The following is a 26059-nucleotide window of genomic DNA, read 5'->3' as shown; positions in this document are numbered from 1 at the left end:
TGTAGATGGGAACAAACTGTGCAGCTTCGACTAAAGTTGAATAATGCCCTTGTTCTGGGTGTCCATATCCCTTGCTATAGGTGCCATTATCATACCTGCTGAAGCCTGACTGGAATACTCCTAGGACGTGGCCTACTCCATCAGCAGAAGAGCTTCCATATGCTGAGCTCAGAGCTACTTTATCAAGGGGGAGTAAGAGTATATAATGGGGATTTGAACCAGAGAAAAAGTACGCTCCCATTATGGGCAGTACCAATTTGACCTCGCGTAGCAACATCTTAGCAGTATTCCTGTCAAGCTTTGGAAGGTATGTAAATGGTCTTTGGCCTTCTGTAACAATGTCTTAGCAGTATGCCAGTCAGGCTTTGGAAGGAATGTAAATGTCCTACAACTATAGAAATGGCATTATTCAACTTTAGTCAGAGCTGCAGTTTTTAATCTGGAAACACCCCTTACCTGCAAAGACAGGTTTTTTTTTTTTTTTTTTAATTTGAGATATCTCTTTAACTACGTGCTTGTAACTGAATGCTCCAATGTTAAAACAATAACGGTTTAGTACACGTATGGTGCCAATCTTTATGTCATTATTAGGGGCCCTGTTAATGAAGACATTTTTACTGCACCACCACACTTAGAAGACCAGTCACTGCAACCTGGAATTCAAGAGCTCACAGAGCAAATACATCAGCTTCTTATGCAGGTAAACTTCCTTACACTGTATAAAATAGCATTCTGCAGAGCTTGACTAAAATAGTCCAGTGTAGCCACTCATTAGCACCATGCTAACGCTTCTTATCCTGTACTCTATTTTCTTAAGCCAGCCATAGACTAATCGAAGTTCAACCGATTTAGCAGGAGCCGGCTAAATTTTGATCCGTGTGTAGGCAGGCTGAAAGTAGTGTAGATGATCTCCCGATAAACTTCAGTACAACCAGCCTGTCAGTTTTTTGGGGGTTTTTTTTGTTCGATCATGGCCAATGGCTATAGCAGTGATCATTGTGTTCTGATAGCTGGGAACCTCCCTCTTTCAGAATACAATAGCTCTACAGGAGGGATTTCCCCCATCAACCTTGAATGTGTTGGAGGACTCGGGTAATTTTTTTTTTCCTTCAACCTGTGGTTGAAGGAAAGAAAATTTGTTTAAAGCGGAACTTTTACCCACAACTTGATAAAAAATTATGTTTACAAGGAACATACAATCCACATTATGATACCAAAATGTGTGTGCTGTAAATTGCCTCCAGCATTATTGTGCTTGTTTTTGCTGGAGGCTGGCTGCCATCTTGCTGAAGCCCAGAGCCCCTGAGCAGCATTTGTATTACTGCATTTTGAACTGTATAAGCACTTATTTTTTAATGTTTTACTTGGCTATACCTGCAAAATGAGTAAGCATGAAGTGATCCAGCAGGACCTAATTTTCTGACCAAAGGTTCCTCTTTAATATATGACCTGCATTAGTAGTAGTTCAACAGAAATATTGATTGCTCTGCTTCCAGAGGGAGGTTTTGTGTATCTCCATATGAAATACAGTTATAAAAATAGGCACAGAATGAAAGCGCTGATAAAGCAATGTCATATTAATTTCAGATAAACCTTTACAATTATAACTCAAAAAGGTGTGTTTATAAAAGTGCATATATTTAGATACAGATTATGTTTAATAAATATATATATATATATATATATATATATATATATATATATATATATATATATATATATAAAGTTTTGAAGTATAGTTGTATTATATTTCTCAGTTGTAAGTCAGATGTAATTGGCCAAAAAATAGTTGAAATAAACCAGATTTGAGTGCTTTTTATTAAAAAAAAATTTCTGAATTTCATATAGAAATGTGTATTGCTGATATTTCGAGTAATAGATATTACCATTGGGCTCACATCTGAGTTTTTATATGGAACAATATAGCCAGTAATAAACCTATTGATATTATCCAGAGAGATAGATGGTGATTATCCGTAAAAACAAATAGAAATTGAGTAGTGCTTTGAAAATGCTTCCTTTAAAAAGCTGATAATGATAAATGGAAGGTTTGAGCATGCTTTACAGTCCTGTATATTGACAGTTTATCAATGCATTATCCCCATTCAGCCTGTCCATAACAGTGGCTCCAGTGGATATGGAAGTTTGGGCAGCCATGGTTCGCATGAAAACCCGATGAGTGGAGCCTCATCCAGTGACAGCAATGGGAACCTTAATGAGGATGTGAAAGAGAAACAGGTTAGTAAAATAAATGGGCTAAATTACATTGGTGGAACATTGCCTTATTTTTTTTTCTTTGTTTTTTAACCTGGTTTTCTTGCTCAGCACTTCTAGTTGAAGCATAATAGTCATGTCTTTTGTTTTTTCCCACATTCCTTATGCAGCTCTCTCCCTTTGAAATCTTATTTTCTCCCCCTAAGCCATCCTGTCCCTTCTCTATTATTTATATGAATTATATAATTTCCCAGCCATTTCCTATTTCTGGTCAGCCCTTAATTAATTATTCCCACGCAGCAGACACGGGCTGAATGCTGATTGGTGTAATCAACCTGCCCCTCTTTCTGGGGATTCTATATATAATAATCATGTGTTGCCCTGTTGTGCAGGCTGATTGAGTTCCACAGTACTGCCTACTCCTTGTGTTTCCCCCATCTCCTGCTGTCATCCCACTCTCCGTGTGTGGGCAGAGAGGAAAGCATGGGCTCTAATCCCAGTAACAGCATGCAGCATATTTCATGTGTGGGACAGACCCTGCATAGGAGACTCATTTGTGTGAATGTGCGTCATTTTTGAAGTATGCCTGTGTTTTTGTTTTGTTTTTTTGTAGGAATGGCACAGGCTCTGTGCGTCACTGTGCGAGGTATGTGATATTGGAAAGTGAATGATGCAGTATTTGACTGAGTGGGCGTGCTGATCCTGACTCATTGTCTTTTTCTGTCAGATTGCTTCGTTTCAGAATGTGACATGTGCCCAGGTCATGCAGTGTGTGCAGTCTTTGTATATAGACAGTTAAGCTTGTTCAGTGAACACTACACAGAGCTAAGTATTAAAGTACAGTAACCCAGAGCAACCAATCATAATCCACTTTTTGTATGAAGTCAGATCAGTCCACAATCACTTCTAACAGATTACTGTGGGCACTGCAGTTTGCACTCTTTAATAAATAAACCTTATTGGCTCATTGCTCTTAAAGTAGAGTATATAAGGCAGGGCACTAAAGTATATGGCACATAAGCTTGTGTGTAAGGAATGGCCTGTTATTTGTTAGCACCACTTTCTTTATTGTCCATTAAAGATTAGGGATGATCTATTAACAATACAGGGTTTCTATTACAGTCTGGCAATGCTACCACCTAAAACAGGAGGTACACTGGCAAACTGAAAAATTTGTAGGGCAGCCCATGCATAACCCCCTCCTCTATCTTAGTTGTTTGCTACTGTCCTAGATGGTTGGATAACTTTTCTTCAGCTCTGCTATAAAAAGTCTTAACTAGTCTTTTTTTGCTATGCTTCTAAACTTGTTGACTTCATTCAAGATTTCTGGTACACTGCTGGTGGTTTTTTACCCCTTGACTTTAAAGAAGACGTCTTGTTATACTGCTGTTTGAACTGTTCTCTACAGAGCAGTTATCTGGATTGGCTGATCCCCAGCAGTTGCTTCACAGGCCGTAGCCTGCTGGACTGAAAGTGCAGGACTAGTCTGGAATGTGGCCTTCAGGCACTGGACTGTGCATTGTGGCAGTTTCTAGACTTAATGTTGGCAGCAGAGTATTTTCCGAGTTGAGTGCTGTGGCAGGGCCCTTGATGTGACCCTGTCTCTGATGACTCGCTTAGTAAGACAAGCCAGGCTGAAGTACCGGGAGTTCATTCACTGCTGCACTATTAAAATCCTTAACAAGGGATGGTGGTTAATTTGTTTCACAAAGATTTTTGGGTTTTTTGTTTTTCCAGACTAGTACAAGAAAATAAAGTATGACACTAGGATTGTACAGAGGTGCCGTCTGTAAAAGAATTCCACCATAACACAGAAATACAGTATACATACGCATAAAATAGATATTGTGAACTATAAGGAGGCAAAAAACCCATGATTTGTTTATAAAAAAGAATAGGGAAGAGAGTTCCGATGAGGAGAGCTTCATGTTGGCTATTGTGGGAACCTCTACAGCATTAGAATGGGGGAGACATTGAGAACTTCATGAAGACGTACTAGGGTAAGAGGGAGGAGCACGAAGAGGCATGAGATGCTACGAAGGAGGATCGGAAAAGATCAGCAGAGGAGAAAAACAGAGTGGGGGCATTTGCCTGCGATGGGTGAAGGAGGGAGGGGAGGGGGGAGTGATGGTGTAAGGGTAGAGCCCGCTTGGCTGGCGGCTGGGGTATGTAGTGGCATGACAATGGTCCCTTCCACTACCCATTCTTTCCACCCCCTCAATTAATAGAAGCTGTATTGTAGCATCCATGAATGAAAGACGCTTTATAAATGGAGGAGGCAGACCTTTCATGTATCTATCCATTCTCCTTTTCATAGGTAGTTTTGTATTCATGGAAGCTATAGTACAGGATCCTGCTGCTGGGGTAAAGTAAGTATGGAGGTCTTCATTTAACCTGATCACCAGTAGTTGGGTCCTTTTGTCTCTAGCTCTAGGCTGTTTTGCAGCCTTCTAATTATGCTTCAGTGTCCTACCTCATTCCTGCTCCCAGTCAGGCACACTCCGTATAAGGGGGTCAGAGATGCCTGACACTTGCTCCTTGGTGAAAGATTTGGCATGGGCTCAGGACAAGTGCTGATCTCTTGAATCCTGCATTTTGGAACTAGTTGGGCAGTTATGCAGTGTTATTTGTCAATCTTCTGGTACACTCTAGATTCTGAGTGGAAGGATTTAATGGTCCTGCCCAGTTGTGATATTTATCTGGCTTCCCTGGGGTTCTCTCCAGGGTTTTGTTTTGTTTTTTTTTCCGTGGGGGGGAGGGGGGATTCTTTTTGTCCATCCATTGGAGATTTTATAATGTGAGGGTACTCAAACTTTGCATGATTGGTTGCCTGACCAAGCAGCTCTTTCCTCCTTTTTTCTTTGTTTTTGTGTGGTTGAGGGGACCCAGCTCACTTTTTACCGGCTGTTTGTTTTTTTTGTTTTTTTTTTTTTTTTTCTGTATTAAACTTCCTTGGATAAAACTTCCTTTTTATGATTTGCTTGGGTATGGACCCAGCTATTTTTCTTTTTCTTTTGTTCCAGTATGTAGGTCTCTTGTGTTGTTTTTATGTATTTCATCTATGTTATTCATCATAGATGTCACCCTGCCTCCCTCTCCAACATTGTAAAGTAGATAAAACTTATTTTCAGGGCCCTATGCCGTACGGGCACAAGGGCCCTCCCTTTCCCATCAGAGTCCATTTCACCAGAGCTGTTGTTTTCTAAGCTGTTCAGGATCAAGCATCTATATCCCAGATTTGCATGACCGCTACCTGGTCCCTTTCACATGTTCAACAAGATGGACGTTCAGGCCTCAGCTGATGCAAGCTTTGGCTGCAGGGTGCTTCAAGCTTTTAGAGTGCTTGGGTTTCTTGTTCTATCCATGAACTTGTTGGCAATTCTCAGTTGCTTTTTTTTCTTTTTTTTGCCCATTCCTCAGTTTTTTTTGTTTTTTTTTTATTGCTTAGGCATGTCCAATAGTGTATGAACACCAGTCCCGTGTCCTATACTGTACAATTAAGATATAGGAATTTAGACTTCACTGTAAATTCTTTATCTTTTAAGTAATGTACAGGACACGGTCCCTTCCCTTCTGAGTCTTGATCACATCTTATTGCTTGCTAAAAAATCTGGTGCTTCACATAGTTGGCAGGGTTACATTCTGGGGGCTGCCCTAGCAAGTTTCTGCCAAGGTACAATCGCCTAAAAATTGAACATTTAATTTAAAAAAAAAAAAAAAAGTTTCAAACAAGCATTTGAAACTCAGTGTACAATTTCAGCATCTGCTAAGATGAATGAAAAATAACTGAACATCAGAACCTGGAAGATTGACTGAAGAAGTCATCAGCCAGCGAGGGAGGGTGGGACCACTGCAGTGCTGGAATGGAGATAAGCATAGTTCGTCTTGAAGATGGCAGCATATAAATCCTGTCCTATGTCCTGCACTGTACTCCAAGGTACAGGTTGCCAGATAATACCATTAAAAGTTAAGTTTCCGATTATGTGCTTTATTGGAGCTTAACAGGATGGATACTGGCATTTTGTGCTATTGCCATTGCTCCTTACCCACATGGGCTTGAAAGTGAACCCGTGTAGTTCAGCAGCTTGTACCTTTTCCTTTGCAGGAAGTAAAGAATAATGCCCATTATGGTTATAGGGTACCTTCCCTACCACAATGCTGTCACATGAGGTGTGGAGAGAATATGCACTCCCATGTAAATCCTGAGTTGGAGCTTGCACAAGGAATCCACCTTTAGTTCCTGTGGCTGATAGTGTGGGAATGACGAGATATATAAGCTAGTGGTTGTATCTGCATTAAAATTGTTTTGCTTTGTGAAAATGGACATTTCACAGGTTTACTGTAAGTTTCCAAATTACATTAACTCTAACTCATGTACACCACCTAATATTTTGAGGCAATATTCTACCTCACACATGGCCAAAAATCATAATCTCCTTTAAACCCTTGGTCCTAAAGTCAGCAGCTGACTCTTATTCCAGACCTTAAAACATAACTAAAGGCAAAACCTTTTTCTTAGGTTTGAATAGCGTGGAGAGGGATTTGAACCCCTGTCAGCTTTTATTGCTGTCTGTGTCCCCATTGGGGAGATTCACCCTCTCTATTTGTCCTGTTTACAAATATCATTGAAAGTAAAAGAAAATCCCAAATTTTGGGCTGTCCCAAGAAAAGTAACAGAGGGGAAATCTTCCAACAAGGACACTAGTTCTGATGACCTGGGGTCCCCAAGGACTTCCCTTAATTTGCAGGGATTTCCTTTCACTTCCTGTTTGGCTTTAGGACAGGAAGTAAAGGGAAATATCTGCAATTGGACACAGATGGCCAAACAAATCCAGACGGGGGTTATAACCCTCCCTTTCTCTATTCAAAATGAAAATCGTTTTGCCTATAGTTCTACTTTAATCACACACAGATGCACCATCTAACATTGCCCTTCACTTATACCAAAGTTGCCAGCAAATATTTTCACACATGTCTGGTACTGGTGCTAATGTATGGCTGCTGTTTTTTCATGCAATACTCCTACTGTGTTCTGCAGGGAACTCCCCCCGTGCGTGGACTAAAGAGACCGCAAGTATCTACCAGACTAGAAGCAAAAGATCACCCTAAACTGAATCTGAAGGTCACCCCTGAAACAGGTATGAGAGAACATAGTGTGACTTCTTTGTCTAAGTTTAATAATTTTATTTTTCTCTTGTAGTTTTCCAACCCCCCATAGGTCCAGAGTTCTCGGCATTAACAGCATAACAAAATCTCCACAAAAAACCTCTTATGAACTCTAGCGACCTGCCTAAAACCTTAAGATATCATTTCTAAACCTATAGGATAATTATACCAAAAAGCAGGAGTATATCTCTTTTAAAAGTTTGTTTATTAACACATTAAAGCCGCATGCTTTGGTATTTTTAAATTTAAAAACATCCTGACTTTTCGAACATCTGTTTAAAAAAAGTGTATGAAGTGCACAAATGGGGGTGAAAGATTTTCCGAAAAATTGTGGTAAAGGGCATCCATTAACAGTGTGTTGGTCGATTAAAATATATAGTGGTCTTATGTTGTTGCTAAAAAGTTATTGATAAATTATATCTTGTATACTGGATGCTCAGGTAGCCAGGATGTTTTTAAATAAAAATACCTTGGTATGGCATCTACTCCAGCTTTTTTTTTTTTTTTACTGTATAATTATCTCATGTGTTTAATGATATCTCCCAGGTTTTAGAAGGATCTGTAGAGTTCATAAGACTGTGGTGCGTGTTTTTTTTTTTTTTTTTTTTTTTTTTTTTTGTAATCATAGCAATGATAGCAGCTATTACATTTCACTTGGACCATTCTAAATAAACTACCAAAGGGCAAAACTGTATTTGGCATATAATCTACTCATCTAGCCCCTCATGTAATGCAGTGGTCAGTAGGTAGAAATATGATGTCTAAAAGATGATTTTCATCCTTTGAGGGGCACAGCTTGATCATTAGGAACAAGCTGTCTTGGTGTACTGTACGCGGAGATATGAAATTTACAGGTAAGCCAAAACTCCTTATAGCCCTAAGGGGGTTGGCCTAGTGTCCATTTGTCCTGTAGGTGGCAGCATAATCCTAAACTGCTTATCAGCAAACTGTGTCCCTCAATGGACTCCAAGAAAGAATTTAATGTTGAGTGCAAAGTTTCTAATATTCAAGTTAGATAAACGGACAGACAGTCCATTTTTGCATTGGTTGTTAGGAGCCTGCAACCGCCAGTGTCCTAACAACCTGTGACTCACCTCTGCTGTCAACACGGATTCCGCTGACATAAAGTAAGCAAAACAAAAAAAAAGTTGTGGGGGTTTGGGGGGCTATGTGTACTGCAGATAGGGAGCAGTGTATACAGACAGACTCGATCTTTTGCTGGCGCTGTCATTGCCAGCTTTAAATGTAATTGCAAGATTTTTTTTTTTTTTTTATAGCTTCAGGAAGGAACTGTCATTTTTGCCCCGCCAATGAAGTTAACAAAGGGGCACATCCAATGGGTAATGTCACTGGGTGACCCTGCACCTTTGTTTACTTTAGCAGCTGGGCGAATGACAGCTCCTTCTTGGCACTATAAAAGGGGGAAAAAAAAGGCGACAATTACGTTTTAAAGCCGGCAATGACAGCTCTGGCTAGTGAAGAATCTTGTCTTTATTACACTGCTCCCTCACTGTATACACTGTTCCTCTCCTCTCCTGCCCCCTCCTTGCACACGCTGGGGGTGTCACTGGGTGACCCTGCACCTTTGTTTACTTTAGCAGCTGGGCGAATGACAGCTCCTTCTTGGCACTTCTTGCACACGCCCCCCCCCCCCCCTAAAAAAAAGAGGACCTGCCACTTGTATGCTATCACATGAAAGCAATAAATTCATAAGTTGAAAGAAAACACTTAAAACACATGAAAAAAAAAAAAAAAAAAAAAAAATTGGAGCCTCCCACCCCCACATACACAGACATACATAAAAAAAAAACAGCCGTTGGGGTGCCCATTTAAAAGAAAAAAAAAAAAAAGGCAATTGTGCTACACATGGTGCATATGACTACGCATGCCAGAGTGAGATCAATAATTTTAGCACCAGAGCTTATGGTTAATGCTAAACTGATGACCTATAGGGACTTTTAAAGCTTCTATGGAAAATATAGGGCATTGATGTTTTTGGTTTTTTTTCACTGTTTCATGGGTGTATGCAATTTTAATGCTTGGCATGTTGGGTATCTGTTTACTCCGTGCAACTGCATTCTTTTATATTTTACCAAAAAATGGGTCAATTATTGTGTTTGTGTGTCCTAAAATTAAGTTTAGTATATTTTTTACTAAAAGTTTGCATTTGATAAACCATTGTGCTAATATCATGTGACATAAAAAATTGGAACCACAACAAATTTATTCTCTAGGTGTCTGCTTTCAGAAAATCTATAATGTTTGGGGGTTAATCTTCAGGACTAAAATTATTTTTTAATCATGTAAACCAAAAATTTTTTAAAAATTTAAAAAAGGCTCTGGGACTCAAGTGGTTGAAAAACTGATGTAAACAGATCCTTTTTTTCTTTGAAAAAAATGTGTCTGAACTGATGAAATGTACAGTCCGTAAGTGTGAAAGGGGCCTTAATGTAATTGCTACTGAGAATGTTGTGGCTACAAAGGTTAATATACTGCCTACAATTAAATGCCACATCTCATTAACAGGTGTCACTGTCAAAGGGAACAGATGCAATAAAGATGTCAATAGCAAGGGCTCTGAAAAGGCTACCTGCCCTGTACAGTGTGACTCGCTACCAGCAAAACAGCCTCCGTACTCTTACCAGCAAATCAGCAGCCTGGACAGTGTCATTAGGTGAGACTTAATCTGGTGCTTGAACAGCTTGTCAGGCCATTTCTATCAGATGTTCAGCAGTTCCTTAAAGGGCACTTCCAAAAAAGCATTCAATAATATTTATATTTAGGATTTTATACCAGTGCATACATATACAATGTAATTAAGTAGAGTGCAGTATACTTCTTTTTTTTTTTTTTTTTTTTTTTGTTACATAGTACAACAGACAGAAAAAACCTGGAGCTGGTCTTCTAAAAGTGATATTTCAGTTAGAGGTGGGGACTAGATGACTGAAACGGCTATTGACTTTTGACATCAGCTGGGCCCCTTACTGCCCCCAATTCTCAGTCCTCTTGCTCTGGCTGGAGCAGGATGTACACATAGGAGTTCATACAGAGTACTTTGTGTTTCTTATTGGCTTTGCACCATTTCACCAACTTCATGATGTCAAAATATAAGTGTTGTGAAATTTTCACATTTTGTATATACTCTGTTGGGTTGCATGAGTAGTGCAGTTAAAATACGGTCATGCTTTATTAGTCCTTCACATAGTAATGCAAAGGTCTTATGTTTCCTAAGACATAATTATGTATAGACGGTCTAATTTTACAGAAGCATACATTTTACTTTTTCCTTGTGTGTTGTAAAACCCTTACATCGGATAATTTGCTTGAACATGAACCTTTTAGTTTGTATCTTTCTTTTGTGGCTTGAGTGAGTGAAAATATGTCAAAATAGCATTGTTCCCTGATGTGTTCCTTACATTAAAGCACCTCCAATTGCCTAAACCTTTTTCTTCACACAAAGTCTTAAACACACATTGCAGAGTGGATCCTGAGCTAAAAACCACTGCAGTTGTATTAGGGCTTGTAGTTTTGATGGTTAGATGAAGTCTGATGTGTTTTTTGTGTACAAATATGTTTAGGCAGTGGGGTGTATTGATGTTGGAACACATCAGGGAACACTGCTGTTTTAATTTTTTCAAAAGATGGAGTTATTGCATAGCCTGAAGGTTCATTTCTTTTAAGTATATAATGAATATATAAAATGTATATGTAGAGCCAAAAAATTTGGCCAGTGACTGACATGAGTGGCTCTGTGTTCAGATTTTCTGTTCACGTCAGCCAAGGGAGGAACATTGCAGTGTATAGTGTGTATTTTTTTTAATTTTTGCCTTGGTCCCTAGATACCTGGAAAGCTGCAGTGCTTTATCCTCTGAAAGAAAAAAATTTGTGTCACCTGGCGGCATGGCATCTTTTGCTTCTAGCGATCAATTTCAAACGCATGACCAGAGAGGTAAGCTGGAAGATGAGCTGAAAATTAGAATTTTCATGTTGCCTAGCCCACTTTATCTCTGTGACATAATAGAGAATGGCTTGGTGTACTGTTCCAGTGTGTTTAATGCAGATATTGATGCCAATATGCATGGATTTCATCTGATTAATGTGATTTACTGTTGTCCCATGATTCTGGCCGCACACATTTACTGAATCATCTCTGTTGCAACCATAAAATCCAATGTCCGAGTATCAAAGCTGTGAAATGCACCATTTATTATTTGTCATTGTTTGTTTTCTGCTCAAGTAAAAAGCCAGTGATGGCACAAATCTTGCCAGCATCTCTCTTCCCTGCCTGCTCCTAAACCTTCTTGTGTTTGTCAGATTCTATTGCAGGTCCTGTAGTTAACCCCAAAACTGGGGTGGCAAGCACTGCTCACTGTCTGCAGTCATCTCTCTCTGGACCTGCCACCACCTGCCAGACTGTACCAGGTTCTTTACCCCATCCATCCCTCACTTCCTTGCCTGTTTCTGGTACTGCCATTACACAACTTTCTATTGGTGCCAAGGCCGAGAGTGTGGTATCCTTAACCAGTCACTGCAGCTACAGCAGCACAATCGTACATGTGGGGGACAAGAAGCTGCAGCCAGAGACAGGTACATGCTGTTTATAGATGTTCTATATGTATATATGTGCTTATTCTTCTAGTTCATGCTGATGCAATATTAAAGATATATGATGTGGCATTGTATGCCTAGTCATTTTGGATCCCCCAAAAATATAATAAGCCATCTACAATTTATATAGTTCTAGTCCAATAAAAGGAAAGTTGTAATAATCTAAATATTTCATAGATTGTGTTTTGTAGTTGTCTGTGTTGGGATTGCCATAATTGCTCTTTACGTATTTTTGTTTTTCCTGATGCTCTGCTGAATCCTTGTGATGAATTTTTCCTGTGCTTAGAATTAGAAGATGGACCATCACATCCTGAGATTCTGCCTCCTACAGCAGCTAGCACAGAGAGAGAGCCATACAAACAGCTTGGACTAACAAAGGAAGTTCTGGTGGCGCACACACAGAAAGAAGAGAATGACTTTCTCAGTGGCTTCATGGATAGCAAGAAGATGAGTGCCTTCCAGACTAGATGTAATAGCTACATGCATGACCGACCAGGAGGTGAGTGCTGCCTAGGTAAATGTGGCCATAAACAACCATTGAAACTGAACGCTACAAACATTACCTGCAACCTTTGGACTATATAGAGCTTTACCAGAGATTAGTAAAAAGAACTTTCAAATGTAGTAAATCTTATAATATAGAGATTTTCAGACCAACTCTGTGTAACCTAGTGTGTAGCCTTTTGTTCTGTTTGGTAATTTTGCTTAGTCATTGGTTTATGAGAGAAGATATGCACAGGAAGAAGCTTTCTGGGCAGCATTGAAAAGTAGTAATTTTTAGTTGGGTGGTTGTATGTCCAACAGTATATGGGGGGGGGGGGGGGGGGGGTAGGGACTGGAATGGGAGAGAGAAAGAGATGTACTGTGCTCAAACTACTAATTACACATTTAACATATGTATACTGTTTTACCTGGAAAATTTAATTTTGTTTAGTCAGTGAAGTATTGAAATAACTCTACCACACTGCACAGCCAGACAGATGACAACTTTATTACCTGGCTCAGCCTTCTACTTTCTTTTTTCACATCTCTGTTTCCAGTCTATCTATTGCCAAATTATTTGGCATAATTACACAGGTTTTTTTTTTTTTTTAGTTGTTGTTTCTTGTATTTAACAGCTTTGCGATCCCATGTTCCTCCAGGAAAGGATACTGCTGTCCGGAGAAGTGGAAAGGCACGGAAAGCTAAAGTAAAACGCGTGCGACCAGAATCATGGGACAGCAGCAGCTCTGGTTTCGCTCAAGCCCATCGCCCCCCTCTTCCCGGGCTCAATACTACAGCTTGGTCCCAGTCTGATACCTCACATGCCAGCTATCATCCCCTGCCGTATCCTGTGTTGCCTGCCTATCCATTGCCCGTTTTTCCTCCTCCTCAAATCCCAGTGCCAAATGAAACCATTCATGGTGCGCCCGCCACCACACTCCCAATGCAGCCTTTCCCCGCTCCATTGCTTTCCCCCATGGTTGCTCTTGTCCTGCCTAACTATATGTATCCACCTGGGATTGCGCCCAATGTTTATCCTGGCACAGCACCCCAGCATCCATTCCCTGTACAACCATCATTATATGCTCCACAACAGACCATGACTGCTTCAAATGCTGCATTCCCTGTTCCACAGCCTACCTTTACTGTTCCACCGCCAGTATGTCCATCTGCACCCCATGTTTTCCCTGTTCCTCCTCCATCCTCAGCTCCTTTGTCTACACAGAGCCCGTGTTCTGTGCAGCCCTTCTCATACCCAGTTCCTCCAAATGAACCAAAGATGAAGGAAGGCCTCTCCCGCTCCTCCACCCCACGAGATCCTCAGTCTCCTCCACTGTTCCAATCTCGATGTAGCTCACCCCTACAACTAAACCTGCTGCAGCTGGAAGAGTTCCAGAAGACTGATCGGTCAGAGGGAGGCACAGGTGGTGCTGTAAACTGTACATTCATGCCACAGACCCATGAAGATCCTGAACTGGTACTTGATTGTTCTGTATTAATTACCTCTTATAACCAATGTGTAATACAAAGCTGTATAATGTTTATCGCACTTCTCAAATCCTTCCATGTATCCAGCAAGCAAGATCTCCTGCGGAGGCCCACAACAGTGATGCATTGTCCACTGGCAGTGACTTCATGGATATATTGCTGCAGGAAGATGCTTCCTCTGCAACTTGTTCTGCTTCCTCTGCAGCATCAGAGTCTCTCACCTCTGGATCTAATGGAAATGGTACATCTGGGAGTCAAACAGGTGGGGTTGATTGATACAGCGAGGTTACAATTCTGCTTCTGTTACAGCTCAGCTCTTTGGCATGTTTTTATGCTAATCAACCAGTGTCTGTTGCAGGGAGCAGTCAGACAAGCCACAGCAGCAAGTACTTTGGCAGTGTGGATTCCTCCGAGAACAATCAGAAAGGGAGAGGGTCAACGCCATCAGCTGGGGAGTCTGTTATGAAGTATGTCCTGCAAGACCCCATGTGGCTGCTAATGGCAAATGCAGATGAAAATGTTATGATGACTTACCAAATACCACTGCGGTGAGTATGCAGATCTTGTGCAGGCTGTGCACTATTAATGTTTAAATAGAAGGTTACCAAAAGTAATAAGGCTTTAATGCAGTCACTGGATTGTTTCTTGTAGTTGTGATTGACTCCTGCAGCAAAATCTTCACGCTTTTATTTGCTCTTCTGTCCTTGCATCCCTGCACACAGTTCTTCCCCCAGCCTCCACCACTCTTCTTCACTGCAAAGCTGGGAGCGGGAAGAGTCAGAGGACGGGAGCTGCTGGAGTTAACTTTTCACATTAATCAGAAGGTGATTGATTGCCGGGAGATCCTTGCAACCAATCACCAGCTTAAGTTAATTCTGGCAACTTCTGCCCTACATCCAGTACTGTCATACTTCCTGCTCTATGCTCAGTGTAAGGTATACAAGTGTATATATGTATAAGGTGTTACCTACACACTGGTGTGAAAGGGACAGAGGACACTACAGCTGGGGGAAGGGTTGTGTGTAGGGGATAGAGAACATCCTATTGGGGGGCAGAGGACACTACAGTGGGGAAAGGGGGGGGCAGTGCACAGGGGACAGAGGACACTACAGTTAGGAGGGGAAGAGGTGAAGGGAACAGACACTGCATTGGGGGAAGGGGTGTGTGTAGGGAACAGAGGACATCGCATTGGGGGAAGGGGCGTGTGTAGGGAACAGAGGACATCGCATTGGGGGAGGGGTCTCAAGGGGACAGAGGACATAGCTTTGAGGGGTCAGAGGACTCTATAGTTGGGGGGATTGTGATGTGAAGGGGACAGAGGAGCACACTGCTGGGGGTGGGGGCCGAGGACACTACAGTTGGGGGGAGGGAGGTTGATGTGAAGGGGGACAGGAGACACTGCTCTGCAGGGAGGGAGGCACAGGACACTGCTATGGGGGCAGAGGACACTATAGTCTTGGGGGAGGGGGGGGGTGGTGGTGATGTGAAGGGGAGCAGGACACTACTGTATGGGGAGGCAGAAGACGCTACTGTATGGGGAGGCAGAGGATACTGATTTGATGGGGAGTGGAGAACACTAGGGGGGGTGGGGGTGTACAGGACGCTGTGTTGTGTTTTTATTGGTGCCTTGATAGTTATTTATTATTACGACCCCCCCTTCCCCTGGGAATCTCTGATTTCCTTGATGTTAAGCCATTGAGATCTACCTGGATAATGGTTGCCTACCCCTGTCCTATACAGTGTTAGATTAATTCTGTATAGTATGGCTGATATGTCCGAGATTGCTTTAATATATGATGATCTGTGTGTGCTATATGTATGCTTTGGATTTATGAAAGTTGTTTAGGCACCCCAAAAGCAGTTTTTTATGCACTGCGCAGTTTCCATCTGTAGGTGCATATATATTTGAAAAGTATAGCGGGGTGAGCTTACTTGCAGAAGGTCAAGCCAGCAGGCTTCTTGTGTGTATATCGTCCTCTGTGTATATGCTAACTTGGTGTGCCTTGTTTTTTTTAGTGACATTGATTCGGTACTGCGAGAGGATAGAGAAAAGCTGAAATCTATGCAGAAACTTCAGCCACGCTTTACAGAAGATCAGCGCAAGGAGTTGGGAGAGATTCATCCATGGATACAGAGAGGAGGACTTCCCTGGGCAGTAGAGGTGACAGTAATTTATTTATGATCATAGAGAGCGTCTGCAGATGTGTTTTAATAGGGACCCCTAATTTTCTCCAAGTTAGTCGGCAATAGTTATTGTGGAAATATCCATAATAAAACTATTTAAATTAGTATTCAAAGTGTTCCTCAGAGTAGGATTCTGAAGTTTTCCATTAAATTGTCTCGTCTTTGGAGGATAATAAATCCTGTTTGTCATTACTTTATAAGGGATTATAAATGGTTCGCCATATACTATCTGCTTGTTTCTTTGGTAAAATCTAGTTTTAGAAGTTGTAAATTTAAAATTTAAGCTTTTTTTTTTTCCCTTTTTTAGTTTTGATTAATATGGGGAAAGGTTAAAATTTTTGTCAGGTATATTTTTGTTTCACTGCAGAGATTTTCGACAAGTTTCTGTCAGTGCCTGTGCCCCCATTGTGAAGAAATTCCATCACTCCTTGTTTAGGAAATTAGTGTAAATCTCTCCAGTAAAGATGTTGCACAAACCGCTATAAAAACACAACAGATTCTAAATTTTCACACAGTCACACTAAAGATGCACTTTTTGGCCAGATCTGGGTTTTAAGCAGTCGTTTGTATTTGTCACCAATCTTTTAATGCTTAAAGCAGATCTGAAATCCCACTGTGTAAAAAAAAAAAAAAAAAATTGCAGCAGGCAGACTTTTATTGCAGAAGATACATGCATTGTCACTTCTGCAATAAAATGCCCCGATCTGCCTGCTTGCCTTCTCCTCCGGTACTGTAAACTGAGCTGTGCATGTACAGCTCAGCTTACAGCATCATGCTGGTCTCCGTTAAGTATTGGGACTTTAAAGAATTCTTTGTGTTTTGCTCGGTGAGAATTTTTTTGCAGAGGAGTTCGAATTTTCAGTCTGACCAGTGTAGTGAAATCAGGTAAATAGTGGCTTTGCCTGTGTATGTCTTGCCTTAATAAGAAGCTCTTATTACTCCTAGGGGTCCATTTATAAATGTTTTCACACAAGTGTGTCAACCTGCAAGAGACATCTTTGATATCAAAAGTAATTATTCTAATACTTTTCAGCTCACTTCTTCGCCTTGTGAGCCCAGCAGTTACCTGCAGATAGGGACATATGTCCTTTCCTAGATAGAGATAAGGTCACACAACTGTCCTTATCCACAGGTAACTGCTGGATGTGCGGATACATTTTCACAGCTGCAAACCCTCCAGCTCATTTCAATCTGTCATTAAAGAGGAAGTGTGACATTATAAAACAAACACACACTCATACTTGCCTACATGCTGCACCATCTATCCGATGTTGCAAGCTGTTCCCCTCCGGCTCTAAGCTGAAGAACTGTGCGATTGCGTGACTGCTGATTGCACAATTTTCAGATTTCACAGACTGCCAGTCACTTCTTCTCTGCTCTGCCCCTCCCAATAGGAGAGGGGATGGAGGGGCTGGTTCAGGCTCCTAGCCGCTTTCGGAGAGGCTGAGCCAGCTGCCTGTAAGGCATCTGGGTGGATCCGGAAATCATTGTTGGGATCCATCCAGAGCCTGAAGCAGTTCTCTGACGTCAGCCGAAAGCGGGCTTTAGCCACTGTCTGCTTATTCTGGGTGACATGAGACCACAAGTAAATGCACTCCTGTGACCCACATGAAAAGTATGGCTGGCAGAGTTTTTTGGCCCTATTTTTCTCTTTTAAGTTGTACACTCTGAATAGCTGCCACCAATTGGAACATCTGGGATCCTGGGCTGCAGGTATACTTGCCACAGTATGGCCATTTCGAAGATGTGAAAGAGGCTTTAGAGAATTCCTTTTGATTGTAACCAGTTTACAATTTAAGCAAAGGATGGTATTTTAATTTAATGACTGCATACATTCACATTGTAAGCAAAGTCAAATACTGTCTGTAATATGCCCTGGCCTCACTATTCATTTCAGTTGACGTAAATATTTTACAAATATTGAGCTGTCTTGGGCACAACTGTGTAAACTACATACATTGTAATATTTTCTGTTGAATTACATGCAATGCATAACAGAACATCATATTTGCACCCCATTATAATGTTGAAAGCAGATCTGAGCATTGCCAGGCTTTTTATGCCCAGTCAAACTTAAAGATGTAGTTTTATGTCAGATTCTGGACCACAGTTGGAATGTAAACAAAGTTCTGCTAGTTAATTCGCTAATCGGATTGTCCTTGGCAGAAACTATAATTGGCTACAGGATAAGTCTGATCTGGAAATAGCTGGGTCTGTCTGGGACATCTTACATTTTGGGCCATGTTAAGCCTGACCTGTGAAAACTAGTGTATCTGGGAAGCCAGTTGGAGGTATTTGTGTGTACTCACACATGGGCTGACAGGTGGTGATGGTCCTGTAAACAGAACATGGTAGGATTATCTCCTTTATGATTAGTACTCACTAGATTGTTAGGGGGGGATCAGCTAGTCTTAAGAATCTGGATAAGGTGTTTGCATCTCTTCTTCCTTTTTTTTTTTTTTCTTTAAGTACCGTATTTTCCGGCGTATAAGACGACTTTTCAACCCCTGAAAATCTTCTGAAAAGTCAGGGGTCGTCTTATACGCCGGTGCAAACCGGCGCCAGGTGTCAGGGCGGCACTTTTTAGAGGGGCGGCGCCGCGCCGCCCCCCCTCCTCCTCCAACGGACACTAAGTACAGGGGTGGACAGAGGGGCTGCTGTACCTTACCTGGCTCCGGTCCCCTGACGATCCGGTCCAGGAAGCGCGGCTGCTCCTTCTTTCAGTTCGGCCGCTCGGCTCCGCCTCCTCACCGGTGATTGGGCGCCAGCACTGGAAAGGCACACAGGCGACCAATCACCGGCGAGGAGGCGGAGCCGAGCGGCCCCGCGAAAATCGAGCGGCCGAACTGGAAGAAGGAGCAGCCGCTCCTCTCCCCCACTGACACCAACGATGAGGCACTATTCCTCTCCCACTGACACCAACGATGAGGCACTGTTCCTCCCCCACTGACACTAATGATGAGGCACTGTTCCTCCCCCACTGACACCAACGATGAGGCACTGTTCCTCCCCCACTGACACCAACGATGAGGCACTGTTCCTCCCCCACTGACACCAACGATGAGGCACTGTTCTCCCCACTGATACCAATGATGGGGCACTATTCCTCCTCCCCACTGACACCAATGATGGGACACTATTCCTCCCGCTGATACCAATGATGGGACACTATTCATTTCATCCCACTGACACCAATGATGGGGCACTATTCTCCCCACTGATACCAATGATGGGGCACTATTCCTCCTCCCCACTGACACCAACGATGGGGCACTATTCCTCCTCCCCACTGACACCAATGATGGGGCGCAATTCCTCCCACTGACAGCAATGATGGGGCGCAATTCCTCCCACTGACAGCAATGATGGGGCGCAATTCCTGCCACTGATACCAATGATGGGGCGCTATTCCTCCCACTGACACCAATGATGGGGCGCTATTCCTCCCACTGACACCAATGATGGGGCGCTATTCCTCCCACTGATACCAATGATGGGGCGCTATTCCTCCCACTGATACCAATGATGGGGCGCTATTCCTCCCACTGACACCAATGATGGGGCGCAATTCCTCCCACTGACAGCAATGATGGGGCGCAATTCCTGCCACTGATACCAATGATGGGGCGCTATTCCTCCCACTGACACCAATGATGGGGCGCTATTCCTCCCACTGACACCAATGATGGGGCGCTATTCCTCCCACTGACACCAATGATGGGGTGCTATTCCTCCCACTGATACCAATGATGGGCCGCTACTCCTCCCACTGACACCAATGATGGAGCACTATTCCTCCCACTGACACCAATGATGGGACACTATTCCTCCCACTGACACTAATGATGGGGCACGATTCTTCCCACTGACACCAATGATGGGGCACGATTCTTCCCACTGACACCAATGATGGGGCACGATTCTTCCCACTGACACCAATGATGGGGCACGATTCTTCCCACTGACACCAATGATGGGGCACGATTCTTCCCACTGACACCAATGATGGGGCACGATTCTTCCCACTGACACCAATGATGGGGCACTATTCCTCCCACTGACTAATGATGGGGCACTATTCCTCACACACTGACACTAATGATGGGGCACCATCATTGGTGTCAGTGGGAGGAATAGTGCCCCATCATTGGTGTCAGTGGGAGGAGTAGTGCCTCATCATTGGTGTCAGTGGGAGGAATAGCACCCCATCATTGGAATACCATACTGAAATAGCATACCATATTGAAATCAAATCTGATGTTTTTTCATTTTTATTTGGTGTGCCTTGGAAGAGGGGTAGTCTTATACGGCGAGTATAGCTCAAACCCTATATTTTAACAGGAAAAGTAGGGGGTCGTCTTATACGCCGGCAAATACGGTATAAACTTTGTTGTTCAGACCCATATGTGTTGTTAATTTTATTTTCTGTATTTGTGGAACATTGACAGAGTAGTACAAAGAACCATCAGTCTCTTTCCTGTACAGGCTTACAGTCTTAAGCCAGCCATATACTGTTAGTTTTATTTTTCGCTCAGTTAACGGACTGAACAAAAAAAAAAAAACAGAAAACAAAAAAAACAGATTCCGCTATCAAAATAAACCCTGCACACAAATATATTTTATTCTGATAGAAGCACTCAGCACTGCCAAAATACACTGATCAGCAGCTGCATCCACTGATAATCACAGCCAGTGAGGAAGGACCGGGGCAGAGCTGAGCTCTGTGTGTCTTATAGACATACAGTAGAAATCCCACAGGAGCTTTCTGCACACTAATTACCCTTTCCAGCAAACATTGGAATAAAAATAGGGATTTTTAGTTCACACATATTGCAATACATGTTTAAGCTGGCCAACTGTGCCAAAGTAATCTCTCTATGGCCAGTGCTACTCTGCCCCAGGTTGGCATTGTGTCCACAGGTAGCATTTTCATTGGCTTAGGTTTAGGTCTGGCTACTGGCCTACTATGCAACAAAAACAAGATATACCAGTGCTCAAATCCCAATAGCTTGTACATGCACTTATCTTTCAGGTGCTAAAGGGGTGTAGCCACATATTAACACTAGAAATTACCCCCTTTTTTTTTTTTTAAATTTCCTTGCTTTGCTTTCTAGGGGCCTACTGTTGCGACACTCTACAAATTCATACCTTGTTTAAGAAAAAAACTATTTGTGTCATAATCTCCTTTTTAAATGTTCCTTTATTTTTTTTTTTTAAACTGAATAAACTCTTGAAACATGTTGTTAGCCCAGTGTTTCTCAACTCCAGTCCTCATGGACCCCCAACAGGTCATGTTTTCAGGATTTCCATTATTTTGCACAGGTGATTTGATCAGTTTCACTGCCTTAGTAATTACCACAGCTGTTTCATCTGAGGGAAATCCTGAAAATATGACCTGTTGGGGGTCCATGAGGACTGGAGTTAGCCTAACACAGAATTAGGTACACCAATTGTCCCTCTTTATATGGTTTACACTTATGTCAGATCACTGGTCTTTGGGCCACCTGTGATCTGACATAAGTGTAAACCATACAGAGAGGGACAGTGAAGTAAAATTTCATGGGATATTGGTAGGAAGACTCTATAATAAAATTGGTGTGCCTAATTCTGTGTTAGACTAACAACATGTTTCAAGAGTTTATTCAGAGTTTCAAAAAAATTAAAGGAACACTTTTTTTTCAGTTTTTTCAGAGCATAGCATCCAATCAATTAAACTCAAGGGGAGGGGTTGTTAATCACTTTCAGCTGATTTGGTGTTAATGAAATTAACAGGTGCACTAGATGAACAACAATGAGACTATCCAGAAAACAGGAATGGTTTTACAGGTGGAGGCCACTGACCTTTTTTTTTTTCCCTACTCCCCTTTTCTGACTTTCACTAGTTTTGCATTTGACTAGGGTCAATGTCACTACTGGTAGTATGAGGTGATACCTGGACCTTACAGAGGTTGCACAGGTAGTCCAACTCCTTCAAGATGGCACATCAATACGTGCCATTGCTTGAAGGTTTGCTGTGTCTCCCAGCACAGTCTCAAGAGCATGGTGGAGATTCCAGGAGACAGGCAGTTACTCTAGAAGAGCTGGACAGGGCCATAGAAAGTCTTTAACCCATCAGCAGGACCGGTATCTGCTCCTTTGTGCAAGGAGGAACAGGGATGAGCACCATGCAAAGAGACAGAGGGCGCACCAGCCTAGTGCATTACCTTAAAAAAAATTAATTTATTGTGTAAAAATGGTAATATACTCACAAAGGATAAAATATCAAAGACACATCATATGAAATTCAGAAAAGTCCAATCTCACTAGATGTCTGTATAGTGACTAGTGGCCCTCCAAATGGCTGACTCATTTCAAGGCCTTGCCTCTTCCTCAGTGTCAGTACCTTCAATGCCTGTGTCCTTTTAAATGTGCTGGTTTCTAAGAGGTGGGTGTTTGGCAGTCTCACCCATGGGTGGGAATAGCAGGTATGCCAGATGCTTTTGGGGGTGGAGCCAAAGGGCCCAATTGTGTGCATAGCCAGAAATGTGGAATGATCAAAAAAATACAATACAATGCATACACATGTAAAAACCATGTAATAAATTATATTTATAATCATATAGTGTCATATAAACCTATTGTGTATAGGTATAATATATATAGAGAGAGAGAATATAAATATACTGTTTCCCCTGTTCCCAGCAGTACTTTTGAAGAGCTTGATATATAGTATAGCTCTTACCATAGGAATAACTTGCATTCTGTTTTATTACAGGGTTGTGTTTTCTGCAAGGAGAAGGGTGCAGATTGTTCGGAGTACTCAGAGACCATACAGGAGATGGAACTCAGTGGAATTATGGAATCGTGTGATTAATGGTGGATATCATGACACAATGACCTCAGATACAGCTGGCATATTAATTCAGCTACCTGTCCCACCAGCTCCCAGGCTGAGATCTGCCATTGTATCTCTACAATTCAATTTAGTCCTTTTCTTGCCAGAAAACAGAGTACCTATGGGGTCCTTTTTTGAACCCTGAAACTAAATCTTGGTTCCTGTTTTAATCCGGTTTGCTGTATGCAGTAAATGCTGATATCTGATATGGTTTACAGTCTTATTTATTTAAAAAAAAAAAAAACAACATGAAGGATTTTATCATCTGGTCTCCCTCAGTCCGAAGACAAACACTGGATTACTGTGAACTGGTCCCTGTTAAAAAAAAAATGTAAATGTTTTTACCCAGTAATATAAAATAGGCCTGTTTTTTACTGTCTACTTTCTAAAACACATTTTTAAATGTTTGATAAATACAGCCTTTGTATGGTTTTGGAAACAAAATGCTATCTTTTGAGCAGCGCAGTCTTTGGAAGAAGGTTTTTTGCATTTTTTAAAATATTCCATTAAATATATTTTATTCTTTAAGCTTGTTAAATGTGATTTGGAACATAAAGCACTGTCGCCTTACTTGCCTATGCTCATCCCAGTATTGGATGTATTAATCGCTGAAATCTTTACAGTGGTTTTAGAGCTTCTGGCAGTATAAATTTCAGCCTGCACCAATTCCATCTGCTACTGAACAAAGCACCATCTACAGGCTGCATAGTCACTAAATGAAGCAGTCTCACATCTTTCCAGTAAGTGAATGGAGCACCAGCTTTTCAGTCTCTTCCATTACTGAACAGAACAACATATACTTGCTTTCCACTTACAGAATGAGACACCCACTACATAAATATCAGTTGGTGAACGGACCCTTCTCTACATCCTTACGAATTACTCAATGGAGCACCATCTACACGCTTTCCAATGACTGAACAGAACACTAGCTACATGCTTTTCAGTTATTGAGTGGAGCACCGTCTGCATAATTGTTACTGAATGGAGTACCCTCTAAGTGATGAGTACTGAATGGAATGCCATCAGCAGGCTTTCTTGTAATTAAGGGCAGAAGAGACCTGCTCATAAATTCAGTGTCCGAATATGCAGTACAGTTGTTGAATTATGGATAGGTACTCTGCACAGATTTCTACACCTGAGAATGCCATAAATGCAATGCTGTGTCTTAGCTGCGTAGTTCTAGGTTCGCATTATATGAAGGGGCTAGGTTAACAGTTGAGGCTGGATTCATTGCACCTTAGTTACTGTACAACAGCTACTGAGTTTGCCTCATCGTCATAGCTGCCTCTCCATAGACCCAAAGACTGTATGTGTAAGTTGTGTGTGAACGTGCAAACCACTGTGCCTGTATGTATAAGTCATGTACATTGATAAAGTTTAACTGTATTATGTTCAGAAATACAGCGATAGTGGCATGTGTCATTGTAGAAGAATGGGTATACAGCACTGCAGTGTGGAAACATAGATGAGATATGACAAGTGTTTTTAATATCGGATACACCAGGTGTCTTCCACTGTGTCCAGTGATGTGTACAAGATCTGAGCGACGTTTCCTGTCCAAGGATGTAAGCAGATGTAGCTTGGATCTGCCCCAGTATATTCTACTACCATCGACTGTTACTTTCCAACACCACGTGACCAAATCTTACAATGTCATTGGTTATATTCTGTTTGTCCCTGACCTTGTTATGTCTTGTCTGTTGTTACTTGGTAGAGAAATACCAGTAAAATAACATTCTATTTTTTAAATTGGGTTGTGTCTTTAATCTTTGTGCAAGGGAATTGTGTAAAATCATATTTGCGCAATGACACGTGAAATGTTTTCCAAAGTCCTCCAAGGATGCCTCTAGAAATCTGGTGTTTATTTTTCCAGAACACCAAGCATTAAAAGAAATAAGTTAGACAAAGTGGAGGCTACTGAGCGGCTGATTTCTCCTTGTGAAAATGTTAGCTGCCTGGCTGCAGTTCTGATCCAATGCTTTTAGTCTTTTCTAGGGCACTGGCTTGGGACAAGCAGGCAGGTCATACATTCTGACTTCATTCTTCCTTTCCAAGTTGCATGGTTGTTTCTAGTCAGTAGCTGAGTGGGGATTGAAACCAGAGACAGCTTGGCAACTAGTATTCATGGGAGGCCGACATCCTCATATTTATCAGCATAGGTTTGCTTTATAGAGAATTGGTCAGGATAAAATTGTGGCTGTTACCATTGCCGAGTTGGTTTTTAAAGGTGGGGGCTCTGGCGTTGTCACCTGCGTTCTAGATTTAGCACATTATTTAGGTGTACAGGTGTGGTGTTCTGTCTGTCTTCTTGCATGTTGCTGTGTAAGTAGCAAGCAGAAATGGGGAAGACTACTTAAAGCTTACACTTTTAAAAAGAGCTCTTGTCTTTCTATCCTGACCAATCACATTCTGAAAGCACTTGGTTCATAAATAAAGCTGTTAAATATAAGGGCAGTGGCTGATGATTCTATATTAGGCAGTCTGTCCAGCTGTAAATTCTGGATTGCAGGCGAGAGTAGAGATTAAACTGTTGTGCACAGCACAGTTTTTGAGTTTTTTTCTTCTATACGTTTTGTGAATCAGCCCAATGACGTTGTCATGCAGCCTGCATCAACTTCCTCCAAGTTACCAGTCTGTGATCCCTTAGGAGCCTCTAGCTGGTTAAAAATCATCATGTTGCACCCCCTTTTGCATCCTGTATTCTGTGGTGATTGGCCTAATCTGTACAAGGTTTTTTTTCTTCTTTCTTCTCTAAGGAACATCAATTAGTGCTAATCTGATTGAGGAGGGGTTCCTTAAGAAATGTTCTGTCCCTGGAGTAGATCTGGCCATTTTCTGTCTTAACAAGACTGTTCCTGTGGAGGAAATCCTAGCATTTGAAGATCCTGTAAATAATTGCCTAGAAGCCCTTTCCAAAGCTATGTTCTCCCTCGAAAGCCCTGTTTTGCGACCTGTCATTGTGTCAGTGTGCTATATTCCTGGTCCTAGATGGGGAGAGCTTTAAAGAGTTCTACTCAAACCTATTCACTGTACCAAATT

General features: G+C 41.8%; 1 protein-coding gene across 2 annotated transcripts in view; it reads left to right on the top strand.

The window, feature by feature from the left end:
• The window catches only part of PER2 (period circadian regulator 2), a 58515-nt gene extending 33746 nt beyond the window's left edge, over positions 1-24769 (top strand). Inside the window, exons 12-23 of one of the 2 annotated variants that reach the window (XM_089672377.1) lie at positions 592-700; positions 2110-2238; positions 7253-7352; positions 9907-10054; positions 11220-11329; positions 11695-11967; positions 12275-12487; positions 13107-13948; positions 14047-14221; positions 14318-14507; positions 15976-16120; positions 22898-24769. In XM_089672377.1, coding sequence (XP_089528503.1) covers positions 592-700; positions 2110-2238; positions 7253-7352; positions 9907-10054; positions 11220-11329; positions 11695-11967; positions 12275-12487; positions 13107-13948; positions 14047-14221; positions 14318-14507; positions 15976-16120; positions 22898-22996 — 2533 coding nt within the window. In that variant the 3' untranslated portion in view covers positions 22997-24769. The remainder of the gene's footprint in view (positions 1-591; positions 701-2109; positions 2239-7252; positions 7353-9906; positions 10055-11219; positions 11330-11694; positions 11968-12274; positions 12488-13106; positions 13949-14046; positions 14222-14317; positions 14508-15975; positions 16121-22897) is intronic. The other variant, XM_089672378.1, reaches the window with a different exon arrangement.
• Positions 24770-26059: the final 1290 nt, after the last annotated feature.

The sequence above is a fragment of the Staurois parvus genome, unplaced genomic scaffold (assembly GCF_062004578.1).
Source record: "Staurois parvus isolate SC_StPar_1 unplaced genomic scaffold, SC_StPar_1.0 ptg000126l, whole genome shotgun sequence".
Classification (NCBI taxonomy): Eukaryota; Metazoa; Chordata; class Amphibia; order Anura; family Ranidae; genus Staurois; species Staurois parvus.
The sequence above is the reverse complement of the archived record's forward strand: the minus strand, read 5'-3'. Positions and strand labels throughout refer to the sequence as shown.